Consider the following 16783-nt stretch of genomic DNA (forward strand, 5'->3'; position numbering starts at 1 on the left):
TAATTAAGTAATCATTCGAATCATTAGGTTTACATAAGAAATATATTTATATTTATAGGATATGCGCGTGCGTCTTGGACATGTTACAGCCCCAAGACCAAATCAAAAGAATAATAATAATAATAATAATAAAGATTTTACAGATCTTTAAAACGGACATTTATTAAATGATTGAATATGAATTAGCCATAGAACGAACATTTTATTATTTTTACTGAAGTGTATAGATTAATTGCTGCACTCGCAGACGCGTTCAAAAGAAAGAAGGAAAGAAAAGACACATTTGCGGATTTTGAAACACTGAATATTGTTTAATGCAACAATTCCGCCGGCTCACACTTGTTCTTCCAAGATGATCTGAGGTCATAGAAGATTTAAACTAAAAAAATGTTTGTGCGTTTCGCTCTGGGGCTAAAGTTTCAGACACAAAAACTCCAAAAAATAAAATAAATAAATAAAGTTTCAGAAAGTTTTGCACCTTCGGAACAGAGGGTTTATAGGAGTATATACGGGTTGTGCTGGAAAATAATCCAACAATCAGACTAATGGGATTTTCTGCTTTTAGTCTACTCCACTGCTGCCTTTCTCTCTCTCTCTCTCTCTCTCTCTCTCTCTCTCTCTCTCTCTCTCTCCTTCCCATCGCAGGAGATAGGTTATCCAAAGCGCTTTTATTCTTTTAAAAATCTTTTATTTCTTCTTTTTTTAACACCATCCCCCACTTTAATGGTTCGTAGACAGAAACTGTGTGATTTTTTTTTTTTAAACACACAAAACACACCGAGCTCAGTGTTTGGGAGATTAAAACAGCAGCAGACGAGCTGAAACGCGCTTTGGAAAGGGCGCGCGGTGCGGCGAGCACAATAAACCCCCGTTGTTTAACCCCGGTGTGAAAATATGGCTGGAGAAAAACAAACAGCCGATTGTTGTATGAAATGTATTCAAGTATAAAATAATGCCCTTTGTCGGACACGAACTTGGGCAACATGGGGACAAAAAAAAAAAAAAAAGTCCTTTTGTGCGCTTTTGCGCGTTGTAGCCAAAGACCCCCTTCTGGACGCGACTGTTGTTTTTTTCTTTCTCTCTTCTTTTTTTTCTTTCTAATGACATTTACCGGATCAAAACATGGTGTTAATTCGATCAGAAAGCTTCACCCTTGGCAAACAATGCCCGAATGAGTCCTTCCCAAGTTGGTTAAGTTGAGCGAAATTAGGGCAAATGAATAGGGGCGCGCAGGTGATGGAGGATCAGGGGGCCAGCTGCGTTCCGTCATTCTTCTTCTTTCTCGCTCTCTTCTTTTTATTAAACTTTAGACCCAGTGCAACCATTCACTCCGCTCAATAGACATTTTCTTATAGGATAATAGGATACAAATTGAGCCGTCCAGAGGTGGTGGGTAGGGGGAAAAACCCATCATCACCATCGCTGTGGCGCAGGGCGCGCAAAAAAAAGAAAGAAAAAAAAAAAAAAGGCGGCGTGCCCGGAGTGTGTGCCTGCATATGTGTGTGTGTGTGTGTGTCTGGAGGCTATGCCAGGCCCAAGAGGTCCCCCGCATACACCTGCCGAGGCTTGGGAGTGTAAAACACACGCTTTGCGTGAAAGATCTCCGTGTCACCGAGTCGTGTGAACACAGCGGAGGGAGGAGGAGGAGGACACAGAGACACTCGGGCTCCGCAAAAAAAGCGTCTACTGTCCAACACGGCGGAACAGCCTATTATAGGCTTTGCTTAATTACTTCAATGACAGCAGACAGGCTTTAAAAAAAAAAAAATCCGCGTAAACTGCGCCAAAAAAGGCTTGCGTCCCTAAACGCGCGCGTGCGTCCAGAGAAGCAGCGATATATTTATAAATATTAAGAAAATAAAAAAAGTTAGACAGGGTACTAGCTACAAGTGTCCAACCCACAGCGTGTTCATGTTCCCGTCACTGTGCGTGTTTGTAAACAGTTTAAAGTTATAATCGGAAAGCAAAGCGCTCCTGAAATCCTACAAACGCACTGCAACGGTGCACGAGCACAAAGGAAAAAATGAGCACTAAACTTTCTTAGTCTCCGGGTTACAGGTCTGTTTTGTGTCTCATGTGTAAAGGGTACACTCGAGGCTCGAGTGAACAAAAGGTATAGTTTAGTACCCTTTTTATCTGAGAGTGTGCATTCTATAGATATATAGATATATAGATAGATAGATAGATAGATAGATAGATAGATAGATAGATAGATAGACAGACAGGGTACCTTTATATTATCAATAAAGGCACAAGAATTATGCACCGTAATCCACTTTTAAACGTACACTATAGATCACATTAGCACCTCGATCCTGATGATGAGGAGGATGATGATGGTGATGATAAGGAGGAGGATGAGGATGATGATGAGGAGGATGATGATGAGGAGGTTGATGATGAGGAGGTTGATGATGAGGAGGTTGATGAGGATGAGGATAATGATGAGGATGATGATGATGAGGATAATGATGAGGATGATGGTGATGAGGATGAGGAGGATGATGATGAGGATGATGATGATGAGGAGGTTGATGAGGATGATGATGATGATGATGATGAGGATAATGATGAGGATGATGGTGATGAGGATGAGGAGGAGGAGGAGGAGGATGATGATGAGGATGATGATGAGGATGATGGTGATGAGGATGAGGAGGAGGAGGAGGAGGAGGAGGAGGAGGATGATGATGATCATGATGTTGAGGATGATGGTGATGAGGATGAGGAGGAGGATGATGATGAGGAGGAGGAGGAGGATGATGAGGAGGAGATTGATGAGGATGATGATGATGATGAGGATGATGATGATGAGGATGATGATGATGAGGATGACAATGAGGAGGAGGTTGATGATGAGGAGGATGAGGATGATGATGATGAGAATGAGGATGAGGAGGATGTTGATGATGAGGATGATGATGATGATGAGGATGAGGAGGTTGATGATGATGAGGAGGATGAGGAGAATGAGGATTGAGGATGAGGAGGATGATAAGGATGATGATGAGGAGGTTGATGATGATGAGGAGGATGAGGAGAATGAGGATTGAGGATGAGGAGGATGATGATGAGGAGGATGAGGATGATGATGAGGAGGATGAGGAGAATGATAAGGATGATGATGAGGAGGATGATAAGGATGATGATGAGGAGGATGAGGAGAATGAGGATTGAGGATGAGGAGGATGATGATGAGGAGGATGAGGATGATGATGATGAGAATGAGGATGAGGAGGTTGATGATGATGAGGATGATGGTACCACTAAGCGTGCATGTTTTGTATCTTTAGTAGCTATGTATATCTATCTATATACCTACCTTAGTACATAATTTTGTCATTAAGGGCTTCTAATGCACCTTTTAAGCTTTATTTTTTAGTTAATTAAATTGTTGGATTTAAATTGAAGGTGCACCACATGCATCCACCAGACGTTTCATTCCTGGTACCACACTATGGTTCGGAGAGTGTGCATTGCATTAGATCTTAGCTCAGTGTCTGAATGGTGATTAGGGTGCCGTTTTGGACACGATGGCACCAAAAAGCGCGCTCCGATTGAAACATGCGCCAACTAAGTGCTCACGTGCTCACGCACGAGGCAACGCTCTTACTAAAAACGTAGTCTGGCATGTAGGGCACGAGTCCACACCTATAAAGCCCGACTGGAAGGCAACCAGAAAGCGGGTTTCAGTCGCGCGCGCACTGACTGCGGTCTGCTCTCCGCGCGCTCTCGTCCCTTCAGATCCCTTCATCACGTGTGCATGAGACGGCCACGTGGATTAACAAAACAGCACTTGCCCCCCTTTCCTCACGCTCTCGAGCCCACGGTTTCAGGCCCCCCCCCCCCTTCACTTTCTCTTTCAATTTAACTGATCCTATAAGCGAGCACATTAACCAAAAAAAAAAAAAACCCGAGCTTTCTCGCCTTTAATCCCTGAGGAATCATTTGGGAGGCCATGCATGCGCACAATCCGCTTTATAAAGAGACCGGACTCCAGACACACACACACCCACACACACACATACACACCCACACACACACCTCAGTCTCAATCTCACTCTCTGACACAGGAACCTACAGTACTGTGCACAGCAACTTTCCTGGATCTCTGGCAACAATTGCTTTTTATTTGCATTTCCAAGGAAATGATGGCTTCAAAGATGAAGGACCGGAAGGTAAGAGACCCTCCGAAATGCGCGCGCACGGCATGCGAACTCGAGTTGATCCTTTTGCGCACGTTTTATTTAAAACAAACAAAGAAACAAACAAACAAATCAAACTAACCAAACAAGTAGCTTTATTTTGTTGGATAACACATCACTACTAAGCTAATGAGGGTTCTTATTGGGGTTCTCTCAAACCCATTCAAGTTCCACGAACAAGGGTTCTGTCAGAGAGACAACCCAAACAAGAACTACAAAGGGAACCTTTTAGTCCCAGGAACCTTTTTTAAATTTATTATTATTATTATTATTATTTAGAAAGATAAGAGTTATTAGAAACTGCGTCAAAAGGGTCGCGTCACAAACCGCGCGCATGCATCCGACCCAGCGCGTGCATGGAGCTGAAAATAGTGTACTGTAGTTTGCTATTTTATTCAAAAGCATTGCGACTGTATTGACTCGACACTTTCCACGATGCGTTTGAAAATGCGCAATTTTTAAAAATTATTATTATTATTATTATTATTATATTAAAAAAGGAAACCATCGCGTGAACATAAAGACCAAACGCACGCGCAATTCGGCCCCTGTTGCTCGGTGTCCTGCTCGTGCGATCAATAAATAGCCTATAATTTAAATATATTAATTCGTGAACTTTAAATCAGAAATGGGAACATGTTACCCAAGCTGAATTACTAAATCTCGGAGATTAAAAATCTCTTCTCATCAATAATTTTGTTGTTGTTGTTGTTGTTGAGAAAATCTGTGAATGCCGTCAATAACGACTAGACAGTATGGACAAATTAATGCTGATGTTACATATTAGTTTAAAAGTAGCTTGTTCGGCCTGTATGTTGAGTGTGAAATGGCTATAGGAAAGTTCTATAAATCAGTCGGCACATTTAGACCAATTTATAGATATAATATTTAATATTATTACGAGAGAGACAAATCGTCAACTTTGGTGTTTTGGGAAATTTCACTTTGACATATTTAGTTCAATCACACAGCAACGCAAAACACATTAAGAGTTCTGCTATATGTGACAGTGGTACTTTAACACTAGAAATGTTTTAAATGACGAGTCATGTTATTAGTCTACTGTTATTCATTTAAGAGTTGCTTTTGGGAAGCACGTTTCAATACGTGGAGTGATTTTAGAAGAAAAATATTAAGCGCTCAGTGATATTAACGAGCTACATCACATCATTTCAGGGTCATTTGTAATGCGAGAACTCAAAAAATTGATGCAAAGCTCTTCATTAATGGCTTAATAAACTTTCCACCGCTCAATAATTTGCCGTTTTGGTCGTACGTCAAAGCAATCGACCGACGCGATCCAGCGACGCGACACGTACCAGTACCGCAGTTTGTTACTGCGGCTTTTCTATAGCTAAAAATACATTTGAAAAAAGACGACGGATCAGGCTACGTGAGTTTGCAGTGTTTTTCACTACGTTAACCGTTTTCCCGCAGAGAACTCCAGTCTCACACAAGGTGATCGAGAAGAGGAGGAGAGACCGCATCAACCGCTGTCTGAATGAGCTCGGCAAAACCGTCCCCATGGCCCTGGCCAAACAGGTACCACACGATCACTGCACATTACTGGGAGAAAAAGTTCTGGGAGACAAACAAACAAACAAACAAACAAACAAACAACAACACCTATGCTGCGTTTAGTTTGTGTAACTGTTTTATTTTTAATCCATCCATCCTCCTTGAAGTATAATAAAGGATTATAATTAAAGCATGAACATATGCTGGAAGTATTAAACTAACCAGCGCTAAATTTATGGAATGGATTCAAGATAAAGTTCTCGAAATGTGTAATATATCGGTGATGTGCGTCAAAGTTAATCTAACATTTATAGAGTCGGTGTTTTTATTTATACACCAAACGTGGAGATTTTTGCTTGCACGTGTCTTATCTGATCTCCTCTTCTCTTACAGAATTGTGGGAAGCTGGAGAAGGCAGAAATATTAGAGATGACCGTACAGTACCTGCGCGCTTTACATTCAGCCGACTTTCCCCGCGGGAGAGAAAAAGGTACGTCGCCGGACAAGTCCTCGTGCTCTCCGTCTCGCGTCTGTACTTCATCCAGGACAACCGAACATCGGCTATTTAATACGGTTTTAAAAGTTTTGGCTTGATTCATTGACCGATTGATTCAAATGAATCGACGCAACAATCACGAATCAGTTATTATCGGAAAAGATGTGTGTAAAAAAAATAACGTTTAGACGTACGTGTACATAATTTAACAGGCTGGCAAGGCGATTTATACTTTTAAAATCGTTCCTCGTCACTCGCAAACTACAAATAAAGGTTCGTTAATGGTTCTTTACAGCACCGTCGGTTCAGCAAAGGACCTTCTTCTTGTCAAGAACCATTTTTTCATCGTATAGGGTTCTTGAGTCGAGCTCTATGGTACGTTGGAGATTCAAGATGATGTTTATTATTCATCATTATAGGTTCTTCAGAGCAGTGTACTGGTTCTTCAAGGTAGCCTACCATCCTTTAACTAATTAGGGTTAAAATGAACCCTACTGTATAAGGTTCTTTGTGGGACTGGAAAAGGTTCTCCTAGCATCACTCTTAAGAACCTCACTTTGTTTTTTTTAGAGAGAACTTATTACAACATGGTACCTTGTGGCACTGCTGTGAAGAACCATTTGTGGGTTCTTTAAAGCACCAGTAAATAGATGGTTCTCTAAAGAACTTGAGAGTAAACGGTTCTTTGTGCAGCTTAAAAGGGTTCTCCCATGGCTTCAGGCTGAAAAAAAGATCTTTTTGGTTCTAATCGGAACCTTTTAAGGGTGTAGGCCTGGATTCTGAACAAAGTTAGTAGATATCGATTCTAAATTGGATTGAAATGTATAATCTTAAAATCAGAGGTTTAATCCTCTAGTCACTTTGGCCAACATTTTTAAAGTACAATGAAGTAAACAGAATTTACATGTTTTTTTGTTTTGTTTTTTTTTTAAAAAACGGTGAGGAATTGTGTTTGTAAACAGATTTATATTAGACAATGAAATCATATTGAATGGAAGATACTTTTCTATTTTTTTTTTGCCTCATGACACTACAAACATTGTTCTTACACGCCATGCACTCAGGGTTTCTCAGAGGTCCTCTGGATGGTTAACAGTTCTATCTTCCAAAAGGGGTTCGACTTGGAACGCTTTCTAAAAGAGAAACCCCGTGTTGTTGGCTTGTAGAACTTTTAAATGTTCTCCCAGAGCAACAAGCGATCAATTCAGTTTGTCGTAATTGTTCCCGCAGGAGAGCTCCTGAGCGAGTTCGCCAACTACTTCCACTACGGCTACCACGAGTGCATGAAGAACCTGGTGCACTACCTGACCACGGTGGAGCGCACAGAGACCAAAGACAACAAGTACGCACGCATCCTGGCCTTCCTGCAGTCCAAGGTGGTCTCAGAGCCCGTCTTCGGCTCACGCTACGAGTCCGCGTTTACCTCGCCCGAGCCTGTAGACTTCCTGTGTCAGCTGCGCTCTCCGCCGGAGTGCCATCAGAACCCGAGCGAACCCGTATTCCAGCAGAGCCACGGCGGGCATTTATCCTGGCACGGCTCGGCGCTCGCCTACCCTCAGCAGCACGGACTGGACCATCACCATTACATGAACTTCATGAGCCACACACACAGCTTGCACACGACGCCACACGTCGCTTTGTAGATTGGATGTTTGTTGTATTTCTGTTTAATTTATATGTGCACGTTTCAAACGAGAATCTAGATATTCAAATTTAATAAACATGTTTTTGTAATAAAAATTTTTTTTTAAAAAGATCTCTGGGACGAATTTGTTTATTTCTAACAAATCGCAGCACGTTGTTGTTTCATTTTGACGCCAATTCGATTTCTGTAACAGATCCTCTGTTGTGTTTTAGCCAATCACATATACTCATGTAAATCGTTCAGCTGAAAGTAGCTCATCGGACCAAAATCGATAGCTATCGGGCGAGAGACAAACTCGTAAATTTACTCTGCGTACAACATCCAAAAAAGAAAAAGACGCCTCAAATGTTAGTTTCTGTCGGGTGAAAGAGACGGAACATACTAAAACATTCGCTGACGCGAGCTAACAACGACTTTATTCCCAATCTCTCAAATGCTAGCTAGCATGACAATAACTCCTGACCATACGAACTAGCTTAATGATAATAGCTAACTGTGACGATCGATAAATAAATACAAAGTGTACGTAGCAAAAAAGTGAAAGTTTAATGTGTGGAAAATAGAGCTTTTTCTTCATTTCTTTTTCTAAAGTCGATGGAGTAAAAGTCAACTTCAAAACCCGACCTATAATTATGCCGTGTTACTTCCTCCCTCCCTCCATAAACAACGCCAAACTGCCGGCTAGAAGCCTCCCTTTCTTGTTAGCCACATTAGCCTTTAGTCCTCGGGATTCTGCAGATCAGTTTGTTGGTCTAAGACTCATTGATTGACAAGAAGCTTCTTTCCCAGAGCATTCAGCCAAATACAATGTCCTCCCCCCTTCCAAGGACTTGGACTCTTCCACCTATATTTAAATATAATGCAAACAACAAATTGGATCAGTCAATAATGGGTGGGGTGGGGGTTTTATTAAACAAGTTAACCTCATTCCTATACACACAAATATAATTATTTGCCCATCCTGTCCCTCATAGATTTGCAAGCCTTGACTCCATTTCGAAGAGCATAATATATTCAATAGAAGCTGTGTAGTGTATTTATATTAACAGCTTTAGAAATCCTTTAAAGATCCATTTAAACCAAAAATGGATCCTTCAGCACATTCCGGACGTCCTTTGGATACTATAAATGGAATGTTTTTTCTTGTTTAGAATTGGCTAGTTTGTTTGTTTTTTCTCACTTCCATGAGAATGAAACCCAAACTAGCAGCAGTTCATTTGCCGGTGATGAACAACAAGCTCTGAATAAACACAGCTAGGCTAAAGCTAGCTAGCATGTTAGCTCTCGTGGACCGGAATTAAAGTGCACCTGTTCGTGAATGTAAAAAGTCTAAAAAGTTTCAAAAACAGACCTCTAGGCTCCCAAAAGACAGAACCGATTCTGAAACGAATCGTCAGTAATTCCAGACTTACTTCCTGTATGAACCTACGTAGGTCGGTAACAGCAACCCCGTCTTTGGTGTTCATTGGCCGCTCGCAAACACTACGGTTGATGTTGCGTCTCGAAAGAGATAGGTTTATGTCTAGAAGACGTTGGCCGTACCCACTTTATTTGGACCGTCTTGTGCCTCTGGATCACAACCTGCAAGTGTGATTCATTATTTATATATATATGTTCTACCGAGTGTTCCAAATGCATGGTTTTGTGTTAGCTGTTAGCCTCTGCAACCGGCTAACTCACATTATTGCCAAACTACATATAAACTTACCACTGAGGAACGTCCTGTTCTCGTCGTGATTACGGTGGTGGTTCGGGTTGATCTTCCGGTGCATCGTTATCGGACTCTGGCTCAAACTGATCAGGTAAAACCGACATGGTCAACTCGTATACGGTAGTGGGCGTTTCCTTTCCAACACGCACTGTCATCACAACAGCCTGGGATATCTGACCAATCAGAGCAGAGTAGGCTCTCTGAAAGGAGGAGTTTAGAATGAACAGATCATTGAACAAGTCGTTTGTGACACTGGGGGATAAAGGTCATTCTGCAATGTAAATTATGAGAAAATTAAAGTGTGTTTTGACCTTGGATGCGTGTAAACCTAGCGTATGAGACCTCTAAAACAAAATTACGCATTTTTTAAACACCATAATAGGTGCACTTTAAATGGCTTTCAAACTAGCTAGATAAACCATGAGGTCATGCAACATTAGCTCAATTTAAGCACACTATAACGTACGAGCACAAATATGTGGATTAGCTAGACCGGAAGTGATTCGTTTTCGCTACAGTTCTAAACAACTCTTCGGTTTTGTCTGGCGTGTTTGTCGAAAGATTAATGGGGCCAAATAATGAGCTGTCTGATAATGATGCTAATAATAATGCTAAATGTGTCTCTGCTGCTTTGCTATAATTTTCACTTTATCCACTAAACAAGATGTTTGGAAATGTCATTTATTGCGAAAGTATAAAGTGATGTTTTTGTTGCCGTACAGATCGACCCTGTCTAAGTCTGGACAAGTTCTGTCTTGCCGTATTTCTTCCCGTATTTAGGCAAATGAGGCTGCGCTATTCTCCACTGTGCTCGGGATTAGGGGTGGAAAAGCCACGATTCAGGCCACCGGGGTGAAGAAAGGCCCCGACACTTCGGCCATATCTGCATATAATTTAACCAAGCTGCGGTGAGGCGTGACGCTGATTGTTTCTGGGATGTCGCCGGCTCGGCCTCTTCCTTTCTCACTGGATGGAGCGAAAACCTCTCACGCCTCCACAATGCAGCACAGAATGGACTCTGCCACGCCCTTCTCCTCCTTCCGTCTCGGCCCGGTTTAACGCCCTGACCGACCCGATCATCGAACTGAGTGTGTCTGAGTGAGTGAGTGAGTGTGTGTGAGTGTGTGTGAGAGTGAGAGAGAGAAAGAGAGAAAGAGAGAGAGAGAGAGAGAGAGAGAGAGAGAGAGAGAGAGAGAGGTGTAATGCAGATGAACTGAAAACTCACAGCCTAAATATGGCGTGTTACTCCTGAATAGTACTTTCATTAAAGTGGTGATGTGAGTATATTACATTTGGAGAGAGAGAGAGAGAGAGAGAGAGAGAGAGAGAGAGAGAGAGAGAGAGAGAGAGAGAGAAGGAGGGGGTATGAACATCATAAAGTGAGAAACCGAGAACAAGAGAGAGAAAAATAAAAACAAAGGCAGAAAGAAAGAAAGAGACAATGAAAAAGAAAGAAGAAAGAAAAGACGACAAAGTAGTGAAAGAAAGAAAAACAAAAACAAACAAAGACTAAATGAGTGAGAGAACGAAAGACAAGAAGAAGGGTGAAAGAAAAAGAAAGAAAAAAGAACAAAGGAGAGAAATAAAGTAGTGAAAGAAAGAAATAAAGAAAGAAAAACAAAGACTAAATGAGTGAGAAGGAAAGACAAAAAGACGGGCGAAAGAAAAAGAAAGTAAGAAAGAACAAAGAAGTGACAGAAAGAAACAAACAAACAAACATACAAAGACAAAATGAGTGAGAGAAAGACAAAAAGAAAGAAAGAATAGAAAGAAAAACAAAGAAGTGAGACAGAAAGAGACAAAAATAAACAGACTAAACGAGTGAGAGAAAGAAAGACAAAAAGAAGGGCGTATGAGAAAAGAAAGAAAGAATGAATGGAAGAAGGAAAGATGATCATACGATGAAGATCCTCTAACGATGTACCTCTGAGTAAAGAAAGGGCGTACGAAAGAAAGAAAACTACTTCCGCTTACATCATCGATCGGCGTGTTCCGGAAATCAGCGGACGCGGGAAACACGAACGTTCTTCAGAGCGAGTTAGCGCTAATAACGATCGTTCTGCTTACGTTTTGCTGCCGTCACTAACGTATCTGTAGCGGTCCTGCCAGTGCACGTGGGGTTGGTGGAGTTTAAACGAGCGTCGCAGCAGCAGCTCACGCTGAGCTTTCACTCAAAGACATTCCACACTGACGGACCTTCCGTACCGTCGGTAATCTCGATTCGTAGCCAGAGAATTCTTTTATCATGTGCGATTTTTGAAAGTTGTACAGTGTGACGCCGGCTTAAGACGAGGTGGACGGGAAAGGGGGGGGGGGGGGTCGTCCGGTCATCCCATACAGGCGAAGGCGGGGTGAAGGGGGACCTCAGGCTCCTTGAGCTTCATCCTTGAGTGGCTCTGAAGGAAAATAATCAGGCGTATGAAATCAAAACTACTGAGGAGAGAGCGACTGAACTGAAACTGAAAAGCCAACCATCTAAACACACACACACACACACGACTTTCTAAGACTCAACATGCACAATATGGTCGCATCAAAAATCACTACCCCCTGCATTCCAGGCTGCCTACGGTCGCATTAGAACGTTTTTGGGGAACGTTTCCCAATCCTGAGATAAAATCTGTCCCATCCTTAGCTTGATCCAAGAATCCCAGAGTTCTGCTCACCGATGGAAGTATGAAGAACATGCAGAACAGACAGAACTCTCACTCCATCCACCTATCCTGGACGGCACACAGGTACGACCGAGGTGTTCGCTCAGGAATTTTACGGAAAAGAGAGCGTGAAATGACAAAGAGGGGGTGTGCGGTTGGAAAACCCTCATAATGCCATGAAAGGCGTGTGCTGTGAAAGCGAGTATTGGTTTAAATCCCAGTTCTATGGCTCTATGAATAATAACTAATGGCACCCCGCCAGGGAGCCAGCGCATTGTCATGGAAAATGTTCGACTGCTACAGAGAGCTGGTGGAGAAAACGGCGGAAAGGCTTCAGAAACGAGGACGCTGTTGGACAAATGTGTGGAAAAAGGAGCGGCTGTGCGCTGCAACGTTACCCGAAGAACCTTGCTGGAACCAAACCAAACCAAACGCACACAGGAAGAGACCCAAGAAGACTCTAGAGCAGTGGTCAGCATCACCAACCCTGTTCCTGGAGAATGATTAGATGGTCAGGTCAGAACGATTATGGTTGGACCGAAAGTCTGCATGAAGGTAGAGCTCTATCTAGAAACAGGGTTGCTCACCACTGCTCTAGGGAAACAAAATGAACCAGGAAGATGTCAAGAATCACCCGGGATGGACAAACCAGCGCCTTAATCCATTAGGAAACCAAAGAAATTTGTGATAATGAGTCTGAATTCTGCTCCTGTCAAGCTGTACCATGACCCGGAGACTATGCTCTCCTTGGATCGTCTACTGGGATTCCGAGTAGTTTGATCCGAGTCTCATGCTTGCTCCAGGAAGCAGACGACCCGAGGAACTCTTTAATCACAGGTTTATAGTAACGTAAACGCTCGCACATGAACAAATTCATTGACATGGCGTAGATTTCTATCGGGAGACGCTTATTTAACATTTCTGGAAGGAGTCTCCAGTGTCAGGGGAGGTGTTTTCACCCAGCTTCGGGGTGAAAACGGTAACTCCGCTTCATCGCACCGTCCCGTTGTTGATTATTTTCCTAGAACAGCACGACACTGTGTTTTGGTGCTCGTTATTTGGATGCGACTGCGATGCTGCATGCTGATACTGACATGCCAGTAAATCTGCTTTGACCTAAATTAAGCATTGTGTGTATGTGTGTGTGTGTGTGTGTGTGTGTGTGTGTGTGTGTGTGTGTGTGTGTGTGTGTGTGTATGGGTTAAACTGTGTGAATCCCCCCCCCCCCAAACCCTTACCCTTAAACCTCCCCCCTCCCCCCACACACTTAAACCCCCTAACTGCAGCAAAGCTGAGACTTGGCAGCCGAATGCAGGGAAGCAACAGTTTCTCATAACACACACACACAGGGGCAGTAATCTTAAGACCTTGGCACCAGGCGCGGCTGAAGAAAGGACGGCACTGTGAGAGAACTCATCCTTCTGTCTCTCTCTCTCTCTCTCTCTCACACACACACACACACACACCATGATTAAACAAAGAACAGCAGTGACAGAGAAATGAGAAACACACACGTAATCACTTCTTCTCAACACTGCCAAGTACCCTTAACAAACATCTTCTCACGTCTGTCTGTATCGGTGTCACGTAGTAACTATCTGACGTTCCCTCAAGAAAGATCACCTCGCACTCGAATATGATCGACATCAGAAGCTTGGATAGAATTACCGCGTTGTCCAGAATATAAGATCCATCTTTGGTCCTTCATTAAAATGCTTGTAAAATGAATTACACAGTACATTGCCTTATTTTATTGCTGTATGTTTTATATACGTATAATATAGTCATTTCTGCAATGTTATTAAAGCGTATAATATTCGTAAATGCAGGTATCAAGGGGGGAAAAAAAACAACTATTGTCATGTGATTGATTTCTTTTTACATGGATTACATACATCTATATCCTGTCCATTTATGACACAGAAATCAAGCTCTTGAGAGAAATAACCTAACCGTTCAGTCTCGGTGTAACGTTCAGCCTCGCGCTACCTCGCCACACCACCAGAGGGCGCCCTCATCCGAATTTTAACATCTTTGTTTGTCATTTCAATTTCCGTGGACGTGGACACTTTAACGCTTTGCGAAGTCTTTCAGTTTGCCTAGTCTTTCTAGTGAGTTCTGAGTTTGGTTGTTGTTGTTTTTTCTGAATAGCTACATCACGTTTTGTTTTTTTTTTTTCACCTTTTACCCTGCCTTGTTTTTTGCCTTTGCCTTGCCCCCGTTGTTTTGACGCTGTATCTGCCGTTTGGTCATTTTCTCTCGTGGTTGATTTTTAGATATTGTATATCAGATAGACGTATGTTTGTGGATGCGGACCCTGGAAAGGATGCTTGTCCTTCTCAGAGCACTATGCAAACACACACACACACACACACACACATTCATACCTAGGGGCAATTTACAGTCAATCCACTTACTGGCATGTGTTGAGAGGAAACCGGAGAACCCAGAGGAAACCTGCGCAGACACAAAGAGAACATATTAAACTCCATACAGACTCTGGAGCTCAGGATCGAACCCTGGAACACTGTAACTCCCGTGTTTTAGCGTGAATAATTCTCAAACATATCCGTGTTAGTGTAGACAATTTGCCATCTAATAGCATGTCACTGTGGAATTATCATGAATATATTAAATGTAGTGAACTACAGGATTACAGTGAACCAAATATATGATTATTAAACATATTTCTAGACCATTTGTGTGCGTTTCAAGCTTACATTTACATTTATTCACTTAGCAGCTTGATTTATTTCTCATTTTAAGTATTTATTTCTAAAATGAAGAAAAGAATTTAAAGCTTGAAATGAATAAAAAATGTCTAGAATTTGGTTTAACCTGATCTAAAGACTGATTTATTGTGATGTTTTAATAGAAAATGTGACATAAATATTAAATATATATATTTTTTAAATGAAATAAAAATGAAAATAATTCACGTCTGGTTTTTAAAAAAAATATTTTTAATTTTCCTTTTAATTTCAGCTTAAAATCTTAGCTATGAATTTTTATTTTAGCTTTATATATTTGAAGTCTTAGTTTTAGTCTTTGTTAACGATAATAACCTTGATTCTTTTATTAAGAGTCAAAGGGGAGAGTTAAATGTGTGTGTGTGTGTGTGTGTGTGTGTGTGTGTGTGTGTGTGTGTGTGTGTGCGTGCTGTGGGAATCACTTAAAGAAGCAACAGTTTCCCTCTCTCACACTCCCACTGCGGGAATCAGAGGTGTTGGCACTGACACATGAGCCAGACCTTCTGTGAACTTGGCTGCTCTAAAGCCTATTAAGAGTCACTAATCTGAGAGCTGGCGACGACGGGCTACCTCAGCCTGGTTGGCACTCTTTCTCCTTCTCTCCCGTTCTCTCTCTCTCTCCCTGCCAGGGCCACACCACAGATTATGTAAATCCATCCGCACCCCCCCCCCCCCCCCAACCCATTCCTTTTTAGGCTTCATACCAGCTCCAAGAAAAATGAATGAAGAGATAAAAGCGGGTGATAAAGAAGGAAGAAAACAACAAGAGAGAGAGCAGGGCGAGAGAAAAGTGAACGACAAAAGGGTCGAAAGGAAAAGCTGTGGGTCAAAGAGAGGGAGAGAGAGAGGAGTAAACGGTAAACAAATAAATAAATGATTGGTGGATGGCGGGCATTAATGGCGGACGGACAGACAGACAGACAGACAGACAGACAGACAGACAGATAGATAGATAGATAGAGGTGGACAGAAAGACAGATGGATAAATAGAAAGATGGGCAGACCATAACACAGCTATACAGAAAGAAAAATAGATAGATGGTAGTATTATAAACAGATAGACCGATGGGCAAAAAGAGACACAGATAGACTGACAGACAGATAATAAAAGATTGACAAACAGACAGACAGACAGATAAATAGATAGACAGACAGATAGATAGATAGATAGATAGATAGATAGACAGACAGATAGATAGATAGATAGATAGATAGATAGATAGATAGATAGATAGATAGATAGATAGATAGACATACAGATACATAGATAGATAGACCTGATGGACAGACAGTTAGATAGACAGACAAACAGATAGATAGATAAATAGATAGACAGATAGTCAGAAAGACCAATGGATAGACAGAAAGGTGGACAGACAGACAGACAGAGGCATGGGAATGTGTAAGAGGAAGGCAGTGGAGTGTAAAAAGCCTCATTATCTCATCACTTTGTTATTCATGGAGCTGAAGTAGAGCTGGTTAACTCACAATTAAGGCATCATTTACAGAGAGAAAGCGCCGGCTTCTGATCGCATTGTCTTACAGAACAAAAGAGTTTCAAATCTCCCTGATCCGAATGCTGGTGTGTGTGTGTGTGTGTGTGTGTGTGTGTGTGTGTGTGTGTGTGTGTGTGTGTGTGTGTGTGTGTGTGTGTGTGTGTGAATCTTGTGAGAAGTTTTAGTAATGAAATGTGAGTACACGCTTGGTAAAGTCTTGCCGGTGTAACGGTCCAGGTTCCACGGTTCCTTGTTTGTATTACCTAATGTCCAGTTCCTCCACTCCAGAGTTTCCATTTGGTGTGTGT

General features: G+C 42.0%; 1 protein-coding gene and 1 long non-coding RNA gene across 2 annotated transcripts; one reads left to right on the forward strand and one right to left on the reverse strand.

Annotated features, from left to right (window-relative positions):
- The first annotated feature begins 3906 nt into the window (after positions 1-3906).
- On the forward strand, positions 3907-7926 carry helt (helt bHLH transcription factor). Its single transcript, XM_017461148.3, has 4 exons — positions 3907-4178; positions 5643-5747; positions 6117-6213; positions 7450-7926. Exons 1-4 carry the CDS (start codon positions 3963-3965, stop codon positions 7860-7862), a joined length of 831 nt encoding a protein of 276 aa, XP_017316637.1. The 5' UTR covers positions 3907-3962; the 3' UTR covers positions 7863-7926.
- A 284-nt stretch (positions 7927-8210) lies between these two features.
- LOC128629387 (uncharacterized) lies at positions 8211-14782 on the reverse strand. Its single transcript, XR_008393754.1, has 3 exons — positions 14647-14782; positions 9573-9775; positions 8211-9445 (listed from the first exon to the last, which is right to left on the reverse strand). It is a non-coding gene; the product is annotated as an uncharacterized LOC128629387 (long non-coding RNA).
- Positions 14783-16783: the final 2001 nt, after the last annotated feature.

The sequence above is a fragment of the Ictalurus punctatus genome, chromosome 29, assembly GCF_001660625.3.
Source record: "Ictalurus punctatus breed USDA103 chromosome 29, Coco_2.0, whole genome shotgun sequence".
NCBI classification, from domain to species: domain Eukaryota; kingdom Metazoa; phylum Chordata; class Actinopteri; order Siluriformes; family Ictaluridae; genus Ictalurus; species Ictalurus punctatus.

Excerpts from the sequence above, each read along its gene's own strand:
- helt (XM_017461148.3), top strand. The coding sequence starts at position 3,963 with ATGCGCACAATCCGCTTTATAAAGAGACCGGACTCCAGACACACACAC. Across the intron at positions 4,179-5,642 it reads CAAAGATGAAGGACCGGAAG|AGAACTCCAGTCTCACACAA; the intron begins GTAAGAGACCCT and ends GTTTTCCCGCAG. Across the intron at positions 5,748-6,116 it reads CCATGGCCCTGGCCAAACAG|AATTGTGGGAAGCTGGAGAA; the intron begins GTACCACACGAT and ends CTTCTCTTACAG.